Source organism: Diospyros lotus, chromosome 11 (genome assembly GCF_014633365.1).
Source record: "Diospyros lotus cultivar Yz01 chromosome 11, ASM1463336v1, whole genome shotgun sequence".
In the NCBI taxonomy this organism is placed as follows: domain Eukaryota; kingdom Viridiplantae; phylum Streptophyta; class Magnoliopsida; order Ericales; family Ebenaceae; genus Diospyros; species Diospyros lotus.
The window spans coordinates 24063694-24079375 of NC_068348.1; the positions used below are offsets into that span (position 1 = coordinate 24063694).

The 15682-nt window shown below is 29.4% G+C and overlaps 1 protein-coding gene across 1 annotated transcript; it reads right to left on the reverse strand.

Moving 5' to 3' along the window:
* Window positions 1–12726: 12726 nt before the first annotated feature.
* LOC127812789 (NAC domain-containing protein 2-like) lies at window positions 12727–13819 on the reverse strand. Its single transcript, XM_052353319.1, has 2 exons — window positions 13307–13819; window positions 12727–13026 (listed from the first exon to the last, which is right to left on the reverse strand). The coding sequence occupies exons 1-2, from the start codon at window positions 13817–13819 to the stop codon at window positions 12727–12729; spliced, it is 813 nt and encodes a 270-aa protein (XP_052209279.1).
* Window positions 13820–15682: the final 1863 nt, after the last annotated feature.

Sequence of the window (15682 nt, forward strand, 5' to 3'; positions counted from 1 at the left end):
CTCTTCTCTCTCTCTCTCTCTCTCTCTCTCTCTCTCTCTCTCCGCGTCTTCTCTGCAGTTTGGATTGATTAGATTGAAGCTTGCGCTGAAGCTTCATGCGTATTTATAAGAAGGGAAGATTTGTGTTAGAATTAATATAATATGATTGTTAAAATCAATATAAGAGCATATTAGATATTTTACTGTGTAAGATTACCAATTTTGATGTGAAATAATTCTGGATATTTGATTATGTTTATTTTTTTAACTTAAACAAGGTTATTAAACCAAGGGTATTTTAGGCAATAACAATAAATAAAACTTAAAGTTTGGATTCATTCCAAACATAAGTTGTAGAATTCAATTGAATTTCAAATTTTAAGTTATATCATTCCAAACATGAATTCATTTGAGATGAATATTTAATCCGTCGCTAACATTAATTTTTTAATTTTTAATTTTTATTATTTTTATTCAATTAATTTAAAAATATTTAAATTTGAGATGAATATTTAAATATATAAATATTTAAATTTTATAAAAAATTAAATATATTAATGTATATTTAAAAAATTAAATATACATTTAAACATGAGATGAATATAAAAAAATTAATTTATAAAATTTAAATAAATATATTAATTTTAAAAACAATAATATTGTTAAATTCTAAATATATGAAATAATATATTTCATGTGCATAAAATAAAAAATATAATAAATGTATAATAATTAATTATTTATAATATTTATTAAATTTGTACAAAATGTAAACAAACACTATTTTAAAAATAAATAAAAAATTTAAAAATCATAATATTGTTAAAAATTTTATTATTTTAAATTTTAAAAATCATAAAAATGAAATAATATCGAGAGATTTTATTATATATAAAGGAGTCTAAGAGCTATCTTGTCAATCTCATTCCTTCTATAAATAGAAGAATTTTTCGCTAAGCTAAAAAATTAAAAACCATAATATATGAATGATATTGTATCTTATATTTTATAATAATATCTTATGTCACTATATAATATATAGACATTGTAACACAATTAAATGTACAATTAAGTCATTCATAATTATTACAACTAGAGAAGTGACATCCGTTATTCTTGTTAAAAAATAAAATATATATATATAAATAAATATTTATTTAATATATTTAGTTAGCATTTGTTAAAATGAGAAGGATAAGGGAGGTATCTTTTTTAGTTTTATTTTTTTATTTCTTAATATATTTTAATGACAGAAATTTTTATTAAAAAATAAAAAATATACTTTAACGATGAAATATTTTCTTCACTAAAATAAATTCTTATTTTTTAAAAAAAAATAGTGACGAAAATATCTGTCGCTAAATTTTAAAAAATTACATTTAGCGACGAAAATTTTTTGTCGCTAAATTGGCAAAGGATTTGTCGCAAAAAAAATTAGCGACGATGAAGTCCGTCGCTAAATTGATTTAGCGATGGATTTTGGGTTTTAGCGATGGAATATTTCCGTCACTAAAACCCGAAATTCTTGTAGTGACACCTAAGAGAAGGGATGAATCGGGTGTTTTAAAAAAAATATATTTGAGATATGAAAATCTTTGTTTGAAATGAGGAAGAAATGTTGTGACACAATAAGTACATGCTATAATTTCTCTAAGTAATGGCACCAAACACCCAAGATGAGGAGTGAATTGGGTGATTAAAAATTCTGATTGAACTTGGACATATTTTGCCAAATGGTGATGTTTTAGTGCAAAATAATGGTGTTTGAGAAGAATTCTTATCAAGATCAATGAAATGAAAAATAAATGCAAAGGAGACACAAGGAATTTATAATGGTTCAACTAATATTAGGGGTGTCAACGGTTCGGATTGGTCCGATTCTATTAGAATCTAGTTACTGAACTATTTTTAACGGTTCCGAAAAAATAAAAATCGTAACCGAACCATTACATATATAAAACCAAATCATAACAAATCCGTCGCGTCGGACCAGTTTCGATTTGATTTCGGTTCTATCCAATTAACATTTAGCTTCTAAACATTTTCGCAAAATATGAAATTACAAACAAATTTGTTAATTAAAATGAACTCATAACTTCATTAATGCTTCAAATCTTGAAATAAAAGTAGAACAAAATAATTCATAGACTATCTCATCAAATGAGATTACATCGACTATTTAGTATAGCAATAGCGCATAAAAGTCTAGAAATAAAAGAGTTTATGAATAACAATAGCCAACAACAAAAAAGAAATAAATAAAAACTAATAGATTAAAATTGCTAGTAATAATATATTTATGTATATGTATATATATATACCCAAAAAATTATAATATATATACAAGTATAATATCAGTTCCGGTTCTATTCGAACCACGGTTTGAAAAGAAAAACCAGTAACCAAACCAAATATATCAGTTATTTTAGAACCAAAACCTAACTGTTGAAGTATAGAACCAATCCAAAAGGCATGGTTCGGTTTGGTTTGGTCCGATTCACCGGTTTTCAAATATTTTTTGACACCCCTAACTAAAATTAGAAATACAACCTCCTACTTTGCAAAATAGCCTCTCTAGCAACCTTATTAGGCAAATAGAATGAGATTACAATAAGAGAAGATTTGAGAGATGAATCTCTCAGTTACAAAGTCTATCAAAAATTAAGCACAGGGTTTGGAAGAAATAATACAAATGAATAACAAAGCTTTCTAAGAAATATTTGAGAACACTTTAGCACTTATGTAAGATTTTGAAAATTGAATCTAGCAATAATTCTCTAACTCTTCAAAATGCACCACCAGGTCTGAATTTATAGAGCTTTTCGTGGGATTTGAAAATTTAGGCCATTTGGAAGTGGTTGGAGGGCTACAGAACTCGTCGTTCAAGAAATTTGCAAAAAAAATGGTTGATAGGCTAGAAACAGTCTACCAATTTTTATGTAGTGGTTGTCGACTGCTTTTGACTGAAAGCATGCATTTGATCTATCGACGGGCTTTGGCAGCCAGTCGAGAACAAGACCTCAAGCGGTTGACCGTTTCTCACATGTGGTGGACAACTTGGCCTTTACTTTTTAAAAACTTGCTTCATTTCTCAATTGCTTCAAAACCAATTTTCATGAATCAAATTTAAGCGATTCTTCTAACTTAAAAACTTGATTTTTTGAATTCCATCAAGAATGATATTTGGCATTGGATGAAATTGATTTTTATGATGTGAAATTGAATTTCATTCTGGTGCTTTTAGGACTTATAAAGTGATTTTAGGTGCACCAAATATAGAAACATCTTGACAAAAATTTATTGTAAAAACTAACATTGTTTTTCATCATGAAAACCGTAAAAAAGAGCAAAATAACAATGTATAGTGGAATTTGCAAAGTGTGAAAGAAATGAAGTTAGAAGATACAAATGACACAAGATTTATAGTGATTCGGTTCAACTGGCCTAATTTACTATCTTAACTCATCATTAAGGATTTTCAAATCCACTAACACCTCTTACTTGAACCTAAGTAAGCCCTCTAGCAACAAAATAGATAGATACAAATCCTTTTATCAATACTCGGTAGGTCCTCTAACTCAAAAGCTAGGCAACACAACAATAAATTTTTTAAATTAATGAGAATTTAAGAGATAGCTCTCTTAATTACAATAAAGCACATATGTAAGAATCAAATGCCATAACAAATGTTACAATAGCTTTAAGTTGCCTTCGAATGAAAAATGAGATGGGGGATTCGCTTGAACACTTGCACTTCTTCATTAGCTCTCCCTCAAGCTCCTTCATGCTCTATTTATAGCTTTTTGGTTGACCAAACACAAAAATTGAATTTAATGATTGTTACCCCATATTGAATGCATTAAAAAACTAGCCATTTTAATGTTGTTAGAACAAAAACTGTCAACAGATTCATAAAATTAGTTGACTACTTCGAAGTATTTGAATTTCAAAACTTGTTTATAAAAACTTTCGACTCTTTTAAAATTATCTTGTTTCTTGACAACAGTTATGGCCAAAAATTGTTATAAACTCACATCAACAAAATTGTGTTTTAAGCAATTATAATATTTAAAATCTAATTTTTTATTTTCTTTTAAGTAGTTATCTATTGTTTCCATGATTTTTCAAATCTTTTTAAAATCTTTGACTGCAAAAACAAACAATCAAATAATGTGATTTTCTATTTTTATTTTCAAAATAATAAAATTGAAAACAAAATCGAGAAAAAGGAGCTCTAAATTTTTTTTATGAAAAAGAATAGAAATAAAATAATATAATTTTTTCACGGTTACATTATTTTTTATTTTTTTTATTTTTCTCTCTCAAATTATCAATTGAGGTCACTTTCTTCCTCTTAAGGGTAAGTTTGATATTTTTATTTTATGTGTTCGTCGGCAGGCTCGAACACATAGCCAAGCAGAAACTTCTACTCCATCTCTTCTTTTGATTAATTCTCTCTCTCTCTCTCTCTCTCTCTCTCTCTCTCCGCATCTTCTCTGCAGTTTGGATTGATTAGATTGATGCTAGCTCTGAAGCTGCGTATTTATAAGAAGGGAAGGGAAGGTTTGTGTTAAAATCAATATAAGAGCATATTAGATATTTAACTGTGTAAGATTACCAATTTTGATGTGAAATAATTCTGGATATTTTGATTATGTTTATTTTTTTAACTTAAACAAGGTTATTAAACCAAGGGTATTTTAGGCAATAATAACAATTGAAACTTAAATTTTGGATTCATTCCAAACATAAGTTGTAGAATTCAATTGAATTTTATATTTTAAATTATATCATTCCAAACATATGAATTCATTTGCAAATGAATTCCATGTAGAATACATTTATAAATGAATTCCAAATCTTAAGTTCATTCATTTCAAATGGACCATTAAGTACACATTAATTGTAAAATATTTTATTATCATAATTCGTTAATAACAAATACTTTTAAAGTTTATTTATTAAAATATTTACATATACATATATACATGTATACATAAATATATAGTATATATGTCTACATATATATACACAATATTTATTTATACATACATGTACATACGTACAATATATGTATGCCTGTATATGTATATATATTTATATATACATATATCACCCGCTCCGCACCACATGTTCTTAAACAAACAACCATAACCAAAGAAGTATTCACTAGCAGCCAAGCTTGGCTTGAAACACTACGTCTTCCATATAACAACAATGGCAAGACTTGCTCTCTGTGTCTTCTCCCACATAAAGATAACCAGGACTCATCCCTATCAGGCAAAGTGGGAGAATGATACTAGTAGTTATACTTTTCAACATGCTGTTTACCATTTACCTCAAACTAATTTTGGGGCTACTGATTTGTATCACTATTAGTAATAAGAGTAATGAACGAGAAAAGGAATACACAATACCAACGTTTTGCACTACCGTTTTCAATACCAGATATGTGTCAGATGAGTACAGTTTTCAAGTTTTTGGCTGGCAGTGGCAGATAGAGCAATGACAGCGCTCGTTTTACTGTTTGGCTTCAGGTCACCAATTATCTACCGTAAGTTAAATTAGTATTTTATTAGTTTAGAAATCTGACCAAACAATGTTACAACCATGAGGATATGGAATGGTTAACAATAGCCAAATGGTAAAAAAAAACAGCTATCGTCATTGTCAAGGAACAATGATCGGTGAGTTTGGTCCAATTGTTGAGATGAGAAAAGATGAGGTCACTGCACTCAGCTCTCACGTTCCTAGGGTTTTTCAAGGATGTAAACTGGAATTATGGAAGAATTTGGGATGGAGAGAATAGAAAGGGAGCTTGGTTATGATAAGGACCAAGAACAATTTCTCTATCAAAACCATTTTACAAATTTATCTAAATTATTTTTAACATAATATAGACTTACCTAGGGATGTAAACGAATTTTTAATTATTAACGCACAATACCCTTAAAACTTGAAATATCAATACAAATAAATTGGGGGATAATGAATCCCCCTACCTTAAACCTCGACCTCTACCAAAAAATTATGCAACTTTCCATTAATCTTAATAGAGTAATGAGGAGTCGTAATACACTCCTTAATCTAGCTATAAAATTGAGAAGGGAAATTCATTAGATGAAGAACCATAAAAAAAAAAAATCCCATTTTAAAGAATCATAGGCTTTAGCTAGGTCGACTTTTATCGCACAACACAAGGAACCCCTATGAAGATGGTACTGGTAGACTAACTCTTGTGCCAACAAAACATTATTCTGCCTAGCAAAAGTAGTTTGGAACTCATCAACCAAACTTGAGAGTACCACTTTGAGTTTGTTAGCCAAAATCTTGTAATGGCCTTATAAAGGATATTACAACAAAAAATTGGTCTAATTGGCTACGCATATCAGGATGAGAGACTTTGGGAATAAGGCTAATAGTGGTAGCATTAACCTTCCCCAATAGATATCCCATGGAAAAGAAGTTTTTGACCACCTCCACCACATCCCAAGCTTTCCTAAAAAATTTGACAATAAAACTGTCAAGCCCAGGCACTATCATCACTCATACGAAAAAAAGACTACTTAACTTCCTCAAGGGTTAAAGATGTAGTAAGCCCCATCCACTGATCGAGTCAATTGCTTATCCATAAAAGGGCAACATCCTCAAGCTACAAACTTTTTTCGATCGAGCTTGAGACCCAATGAGATATTGTTAGGAGGACACTGTAATGTCCACTACTTTATCTGGAAACTCTGAATTCAAACCATTTGTCCTCTAAATACTCAAGACATGATGGTTATTTCACTGAGTCGTCATGGTTTGGAAAAGAATCTAGAACACTGATGCCCTTCTACCAACCATTTGACCCAGGCATAAATATGGAAAATTTTAGATTCTTGAGCTAATGCAACCATATAGTCCCAACTCTCTCTGGTGAAGAACTAGGTCTTGAGTGTTATCTTAAATGCATACCTGAACATTAGTCATCAATCGGCCTCTAAAATTAGTGACCTTTTTAGAGACATGACTTTTGGTGCTATTAAGTTGGTTCATGGCCCTTTTCACTACCTTAAGCGTACTCACCAAACGAAACATAGGAGTCTTGTTCACTCTCATAACCTAACTAGTTGTCACCTTATGTAAAAACAAAGAATGTTCTACCAAATGGTTTAAAAATCGGAATGGAACCCCCAGACCTCCGATTATTATCCATCAAATTAACTACCATAGGACTATGGTCAGAAATACCTCAGGATTATTCACCCCACTCTTGAGTGCAACATCATATATATATATATATTTATTGAAGTCTATCTAACACTAAGATCTTATGCAAACCATTATAGTTTTTTTGACTTTTTAGTGGTTTTCTCACATACGACGCCAATTGTTGTTATCTAAATACAATAATAAATTTATTTATTTAGGAATTGTCTCCAAGTTGTCTTGGATTTGCAAAAAAAGAACTCGTTAGAAGGAGTAGAGTGTTCCTTACGCAAACCTTTTGATGCTTAAGTCAAAATTATAGAAAATAGTAGATTAACGAAAGTTGTAGACTCTTTCAATGGAATTTATGGCATACCTCTTTTAGGAAAAAGTCTCCCCTATTTATTGTGGGGCTAGTTGGTTTGTGATGAATACTTTTACCATTTTGAACTTGTTTGAGATAGGAAAGATTTGCAGATAATCTACATCTATTGCGAGATACTTGGAGAAGATCTCATAAGTGATATGTAAGTGATATTCTCTCTTTGCAAGATTGATCCGAAAGAATCTTCTAGAGACTCTTTAGTTGGGAAGGTCTCTTGAACCCCCTTTTTGGTTGTTTTCTTTTTGTTGCAACCCCACTTTTAGATTCTAAATCTAAATAAAATCTCAATTTATTTTCAAATAAATGCAAAAATAATTAGTTTATAACTTAAAAAAAATCAAATTCATCTTTAAATAACAAAAATAAATTAATTTTCAATTTATCGTTGAATTGTGAAAGTGAAGTAATCTCTAAAAAAATTGAATATTTGACTGAATTTTTTTAATTTTCTCAATAAATATGGTTTTTTGTTTATATTTTCAAATACACAATTCTTGATTAGATTTGAATAAATATGGCACTACACACCCAAGAGAAAGAGTGAACTGGATGTTTTAAAAAAAAAAATTATTTGAGATATGAAAATCTTTGCTTGAAATGAGGAAGAAATATTGTGACATAATAAGTGTATGTTAGAATTTGTCTAAGCAATGGTACCAAACACTTAAGAGGGGGCTGAATTGGGTAATTATAAATTTTGATTAAACTTGAACATTTTTTGCCAAATGGTAAGGTTTTAGTGCAAAATAATAGTGTTTGAGAATAATTTTTATCAAGATTAATGAAATGAAAAATAAATGAAAAGGAGACACAAGCAATTTATATATAGTGGTTCAACCAAGACTATGAATACAACCTTCTACTTTGCAAAGTAGGTCTTCTAGCAACCTTGCTAGGCAAATAGAATGAGATTACAATAAGAGAGGATTTGAGAGATGAATCTCTCAGTTACAAAGTCTATCAAAAATTAAGTACAAGGTTTGGAAAAAAATAATACAAATGAAAAATAGAGCCTTTTGAGAAAAATTTGAAAATACTTGAGCACTTGTGTAAGATTTTGAAACTTGAATCTAGCAGTAATTCTCTAACTCTTTCAAAATGCACCACTAGGTTTGAATTTATAGAGCTCTTTATGGGATTTGAAAATTTTGGCCATTTGGAAATGGTTGGAGGGCTACAAAACTGGCCTTTTGAGAAATCTGTAAAGAAAATGGTTGATAGGCTAAAAAAATGGTCTACCAATTTTGATGCAATGGCAATTGACTACTCTTAGTCGAAAGCATGCATTTGACTGGTCAACGGGCTTTAGTAGCCAGTCGAGAACAAGACCTTAAGTAGTTGACAGTTTCTCACATGTGGTCAACAGTTTGGCCTTTACTTTATAAAAACTTGTTTCATTTCTCAAGTGTTTCAAAACCAATTTTGATGAATCAATTTAAACGATTCTTCTGACTTAAAAACTTGATTTTTTGAATGCCATTAAGAAAGATACAAATGACACAAGATTTATAGTGGTTCGATTCAACTGGCCAAATCCACTACCTTAACTTATCACTAAGGATTTTCAAATCCACTAACACCTTCTACTTGTATCTAAGTAGGGCCTCTAGCAATAAGATATGTAGATACAAATCTTCTATCAATACCAGATAAGCCCTCTAGCTCAAAAGTTAGGCAACACAACAATAAATTTTTACAATTAATGAAAATCTAAGAAATAGCTCTCTTAATTACAATAAAGCACAAATATAAGAATCCAATGCTATAACAAATGTTACAATAGATTCACGTTTCCTTCGAATGAAAAATGAAAACTTAAAGAGAAATATGAGATGGGGGATTAGCTTGAACACGTACACTTCTTCATTAGCTCTCCCTCAAGCTCCTTCATACTCTATTTATAACTTTCTAGTCGACCAAATACAAAAATTAAATTTAATGACCATCGCCCCACATTAAATGCCTGAAAAACTAGCCGTTTTAATATTATTAGAACAAAAACTGTCAACAAATTCATAGAATTAGTCGATTGTTTCTTTTGAAATATTTAAATTTCAAAACATGTTTATAAAAGCTTTCAACTCTTTTAAAAATTATATCTTGCTTCTTGACAACAATTATGGCAAAAAATTGTTATAAACTCACAGCCAAAAAATTGTGTTTTAAGTAATTATACTATTTAAAATCCAATTTTTTATTTTCTTTTAAGTAGTTATTTATTGTTTCCATTATTTTTCAAATCTTTTTAAAAATTTTGAATGCAAAAGCAAACAATCAAATAATGTGATTTTCTATTTTTATTTTCAAAATAATAAAATTGAAAACAAAATAAAGATAAAGGAGCTCTAATTTTTTTTATGAAAAAGAATAGTAATAAAATAATATAATTTTTACACGGTTACATTATTTTTCATTTTTTTCTATTTTTCTCTCTCAAATTATCAATTGAGGTCACTTTCTTCCGCTTAAGGGTAAGTTTGATATTTTTATTTTTAATTGACTTGTAATAATAGAAGTATGTAATTGTTTAAGATTAATTGAAACATTGCAGTTATTTTAAGGGAATTTAGTGAATTTCAACATTTAATATAAATGTAAAGAGTACTTTTCAATGTTCGAAAAATTATATTGACTATTGTCTAAAAGTTATATTATATTAATCTCCTGCTATTAGATTATGTTACATGAGATGCTATGTAAATTTTTTTAAATATTAAAAGAATAGGTATGATTTTAAAAATGCAACACAAATTATATATAACTTAGTGAAATTTAAGAATGTCGAGTGAGAAGGTGGCATGTTCAAATAAAACGTGTAGATGTGGCCACTGGCCAGTCTTTTTTTTTTTTTTTTATGATTTTAGAAAATATTTTAAGTGAATGGTGAAAAGATAGATGATTTATTAATTAATTTATAAATAGAGTTTAATAATTAAAAACCAACATCTACACCCCTTTTTTCATAAAGGAAGGAATTTTAGTTGCCCAATTATTTTCTCTTATTTATTCACACAAAAAACATAACTGTTATTTAAATTTTATTCTTCTATATCAATGAATTTGTATCGTAAAATAATTTTTTTTATAATGAGGTTTGAATAATACGACGAATCTGCCCCTTATATCGCATAACGGTGCTAGAACATGAAAAATATTCCATGCATTCTAACAGCTCAGTTATCATAAATTTAAAAATTTGGAAACATAATATAAACAATAATCCAAGTTAATAAAAAATAACTAAGATTTATTAATTTAATTGTCAAGATTAGGTACAACTTAATTATAAAAAATAATCCAAGTTAATTGTGATTTATTATATTAATTTAGATGGTTCAATTTCTCAATCTTGAGTAATATTATGTTTTGATTGTTCTCATTTATTTTATCTTAGATTTAAGATTTACACAACTGATTGCCACTTAAAAACATTTAGAGTACGGATAACGGTAACAATTGTATTTGTTGTTGCCCAAAATACAATAATTGAAATTTTGTGAAGTGGGTATGTCCCAAATGTGTGCCTTGAAACTTCGACCTAAAGGTATGTTCTAAATGTGTACCTTGAAGGTACGCCCGAAAAGTATGCCCCGAATGTATGCCTTGAAAGTATACCCTGAGACAATTGATGTTGCTAATTGGTTCTCCACCTATGTTGCTACCAAGACTACGAAACAGGTTAGAAGGTCTGTGAGGGTGTTCTCCCCCGAAGACCCTCTGACAATCAAGCTAGTATTCCGAAAATGATACTATTGTAATAGAAATTAGAGAAGTGTTCAGAGGTTACTAGAGATGGAAAAAAATCCATTTGCTTGGTCTTGTAGCTAGGTATTTATAGGGCACGGTCATGAGAATCCTTTTAAGGGACACGTGTCAATAATCTAGAAGGGGTCATTTACCTGAAAAGTATCGTTCTTGCTCAGAATGGTACATGATGCCCAGAAAGGTACACAATCCCGAAAAGTTTCTACATCTACTTGGAAGGTCCCTTATGCCTGGAAACTCTATAGCTTTGGCCAGAGCTCGCCAATGCCCAGAAAGTCTCTACATCTACCCGGAAGGTCCCTTATGCCTTGAAAGTACCTTGCTCGAAAACTTAGTCATGCCCAAAAGATCTTTTATGCCTGGAAGCTATTAGTCATGCTCGAAAGGTCCCTTATGGCCAGAAACTCTTTAGTCATGTCCAAAAAGTTTTTTTCGTGCCTGGGAACTTCTTATTTGCTCGAAAGGTCCTTTGCTTTGGCTAGAAACTCCCTAATGCCCAGAAGCTCCGTGATGCCTGAAAACCCCTTAGTTGCTCGAAAGCTTCGTGATGCTCGAAAACCCCTTAGTTGCCTGGAAGTTTTGCCTGGAAGCTTCATGATGCCCAAAAACATATTTTTGTGAGACCCATTTTACCATGGCACAATAGTACTTTATTTTTAAATTTATTGTATTTTATTTTTATTTTTAAATAAATTTGTTGATCCATTATATATAAAAGTATCATCATATTTTTTTAAATATTTAATTAACTAATAGAATTGTTTTAGTTTAAGAACAAAAAACAAATTAAAAAAAATAAATTTATTACATCTTAACTATTATGATTAGCATTACTCTTACATATATTTTTTATCTTAATCAATTTTTTTTTCTTCCATATAAATCATAAATATATAGAGACAGTACTATTATTAATGTTAATTAATATATATAATTAACATATATTATGAATGCAATTTCTCCTTTTCCTTTTGTTGTAAGTAAAACTAGCTACCCTACTTGTGTCTCTTATCATAATTAGCATAATACAACAAATAAATAAATTAACCAAAGATGAAACTATAAAACAACAAGTGATGCTTAATCACAACAAATTAACTCCTCCTTTTGGAGGAACGAGGAGGCACATACATACCTACGTAATCACAACATGCATATATATAAATATATGTAAAAAGCTAACACAATATTTTGATTTTGAAAATTTACAATGACATAATGTTATGTACACAAACAATTATTGTAATTAATATAATTACAAACAATTGGACTTTTAATTTTACATAAGGATCAAGAATAAGATAATGCACTTACTCTCAACAGTAACAGCTAATCTACTTGCAAACATAACGTCCAATATCTATCTATCACTCAACAGTAATAAACAACAAAAATCTCTATCTGTTTCAAAAGTCTAAATCGTCAAAACTAATATGTGAGAGGACCCAACCATGGGCGGCATCGTCTTCAATATTATTATTGAAGATATCAGTTGCGGCAGCTGTTTCTTCTTCTAGTGTTTGCTTCTCAATCTCAATGCTGGAGAGAACAGCTCCAGCTCCAGCTCCCACATGAGAATGAGATGATGATTCACCAGCTTCTTCTTCTTCTTCTTCTTCTGCTACTTGGTGGTTCTCGATTCTCGCACGCTTTCTCCCTCTGGCTCTGGCTTTCTTTTTGATCTTGCAAATCGCGTAGTCCTTGATCTGCATCACATCAGACGAAAGAAAAATGCATTAATCTTGGCAAGAACTAATTAATTAATGGTTAGAGAGAGAGATCCAATAAAATCTTTCAAATTACAATGACAGAAAACACAACTATATAGGGAATAATCAAAAGACCAAGATTCAAGAAGAAAATTAAACCATATCTGTCTGTATATGGCAGACGATAAACATATACATATAGAGGGGGTGAGAGAGTAAGAGAGAGAGAGAGAGAGAGAGGTGGGAGATATGGTCGTATGGATGAAAATGATGTTACCTTAATATTTGGATTTTGGAGACAGATGCCGTCAAGACTATATTCCTTCATGTCCCATTGAAGGTGTTGGGCTGACCCTTTATTATCATAATTAAAGCTTTTCTTCATCCCAATAACCCTGCCTTGAGCGTCCAAAATTGGATGTCCCCTGTCCAGCCCCTTCCAAGTTCCCTTTCCCACCGATCTATCGATTCTGTTGCCGTTGTGACTCTTTTTCCTCAGCGGCGTGAAAAAGAAGAGCTCCTTATTGAATGTCGGGGAAGGGATGAAATGATCCAAACTATTTTCTCTAACGTCGTCGTCGTCCTCGTCATTTTCTTCTTTGTCCTCTAATTCTTGAATTCTTCGAAATGCCTCCTGCAATCCCTCTTCACTGTAGAGATTGCACTCACTCACAAGATTAAGTTCGGCCACCGGTAATATCTCCCCGGTCATCCTTTTCAACAGATAATGCTCGATGAGCACTTCGTCGGTAGGCTCGAACACGTAGCCAAGCAGAAACTTCAACTCCATGATTAACTCTCTCTCTCTCTCTCTCTCCCTCTCCCTCCGCGTCTTCTCTGCAGTTGGGATTGATTAGATTGAAGCTTGCGCTGAAGCTTCATGCGTATTTATAAGAAGGGAAGATTTGTGTTAGAATTAATATAATATGATTGTTAAAATCAATATAAGAGCATATTAGATATTTTACTGTGTAAGATTACCAATTTTGATGTGAAATAATTCTGGATATTTGATTATGTTTATTTTTTTAACTTAAACAAGGTTATTAAACCAAGGATATTTTAGGCAATAACAACAAATAAAACTTAAATTTTGGATTCATTCCAAACATAAGTTGTAGAATTCAATTGAATTTCAAATTTTAAGTTATATCATTCCAAACATGAATTCATTTGAGATGAATATTTAATCCGTAGCTAACATTAATTTTTTAATTTTTAATTTTTATTATTTTTATTCAATTAATTTATAAATATTTAAATTTGAGATGAATATTTAAATATATAAATATTTAATTTTTATAAAAAATTAAATATATTAATGTATATTTAAAAAATTAAATGTACATTTAAACATGAGATGAATATAAAAAAATTAATTTATAAAATTTAAATAAATATATTAATTTTAAAAACAATAATATTGTTAAATTCTAAATATATGAAATAATATATTTCATGTGCATAAAATAAAAAATATAATAAATTTATAATAATAAATTATTTATAATATTTATTAAATTTGTACAAAATGTAAACAAACACTATTTTAAAAATAAATAAAAAATTTAAAAATCATAATATTGTTAACAATTTTATTATTTTAAATTTTAGAAATCATAAAAATGAAATAATATCGAGAGATTTTATTATAAAAAAAAGGAGTCTAAGAGCTATCTTGTCAATCTCATTCCCTCTATAAATAGGAGAATTTTTCGCTAAGCTAAAAAGTTAAAAAACTATAATATATGAATGACATTGTATCTTATACTTTATAATAATATCATTACACTATATAATATATAGACATTGTAACACAATTAAATGTACAATTAAGCCATTCATAATAGTTACAACTAGAGAAATAACATCTGTTATTCTTGTTAAAAAATAAAATATATATATAAATAAATATTTATTTAATGTATTTAGGTGACGTTTGTTAAAATGAGCAGGATAAGGGAGGTATCTTTTTTAGTTTTATTTTTTTATTTCTTAATATATTTTAATGATAGAAATTTTTATTAAAAAATAAAAAATATATATATTTTAGCGATGGAATATTTTCGTCTCTAAAATAAATTCTTATTTTTTTAAAAAAATAACGACGAAAATATCCATCACTAAATTTTAAAAAAATACATTTAGCGACGAAAATTTTTCGTCGCTAAATTGGCGATGGATCTGTCGCAAAAAAAATTTGCGACGATGAATTCAGCGACGGACTCTATCCGTCGCTAAATTGATTTAGCGAAGGATTTTAGATTTTAGTGACAGAATATTTTCATCGCTAAAACCTGAAATTCTTGTAGTGACACCCAAGAGAAAGGGCGAATCGGGTGTTTTAAAAACAAATATTTGAGATATGAAAATCTTTGTTTGAAATGAGGAAGAAATGTTGTGACATAATAAGTGTATGCTAGAATTTCTCTAAGTAATGGCACCAAACACCCAAGAGGGGGAGTGAATTGGGTGATTAAAAATTTTGATTGAACTTGAACATATTTTCCCAAATGGTGATGTTTTAGTGCAAAATAATGGTGTTTGAGAAGAATTCTTATCAAGATCAATGAAATGGAAAATAAATGCAAAGGAGACACAAGCAATTTATAATGGTTCAACTAAAATTAGAAATACAACTTCCTACTTTGCA

Excerpts from the sequence above, each read along its gene's own strand:
- LOC127812789 (XM_052353319.1), bottom strand. The coding sequence starts at position 13,819 with ATGGAGTTGAAGTTTCTGCTTGGCTACGTGTTCGAGCCTACCGACGAA. Across the intron at positions 13,027-13,306 it reads TCCAAAATCCAAATATTAAG|ATCAAGGACTACGCGATTTG; the intron begins GTAACATCATTT and ends GATGTGATGCAG.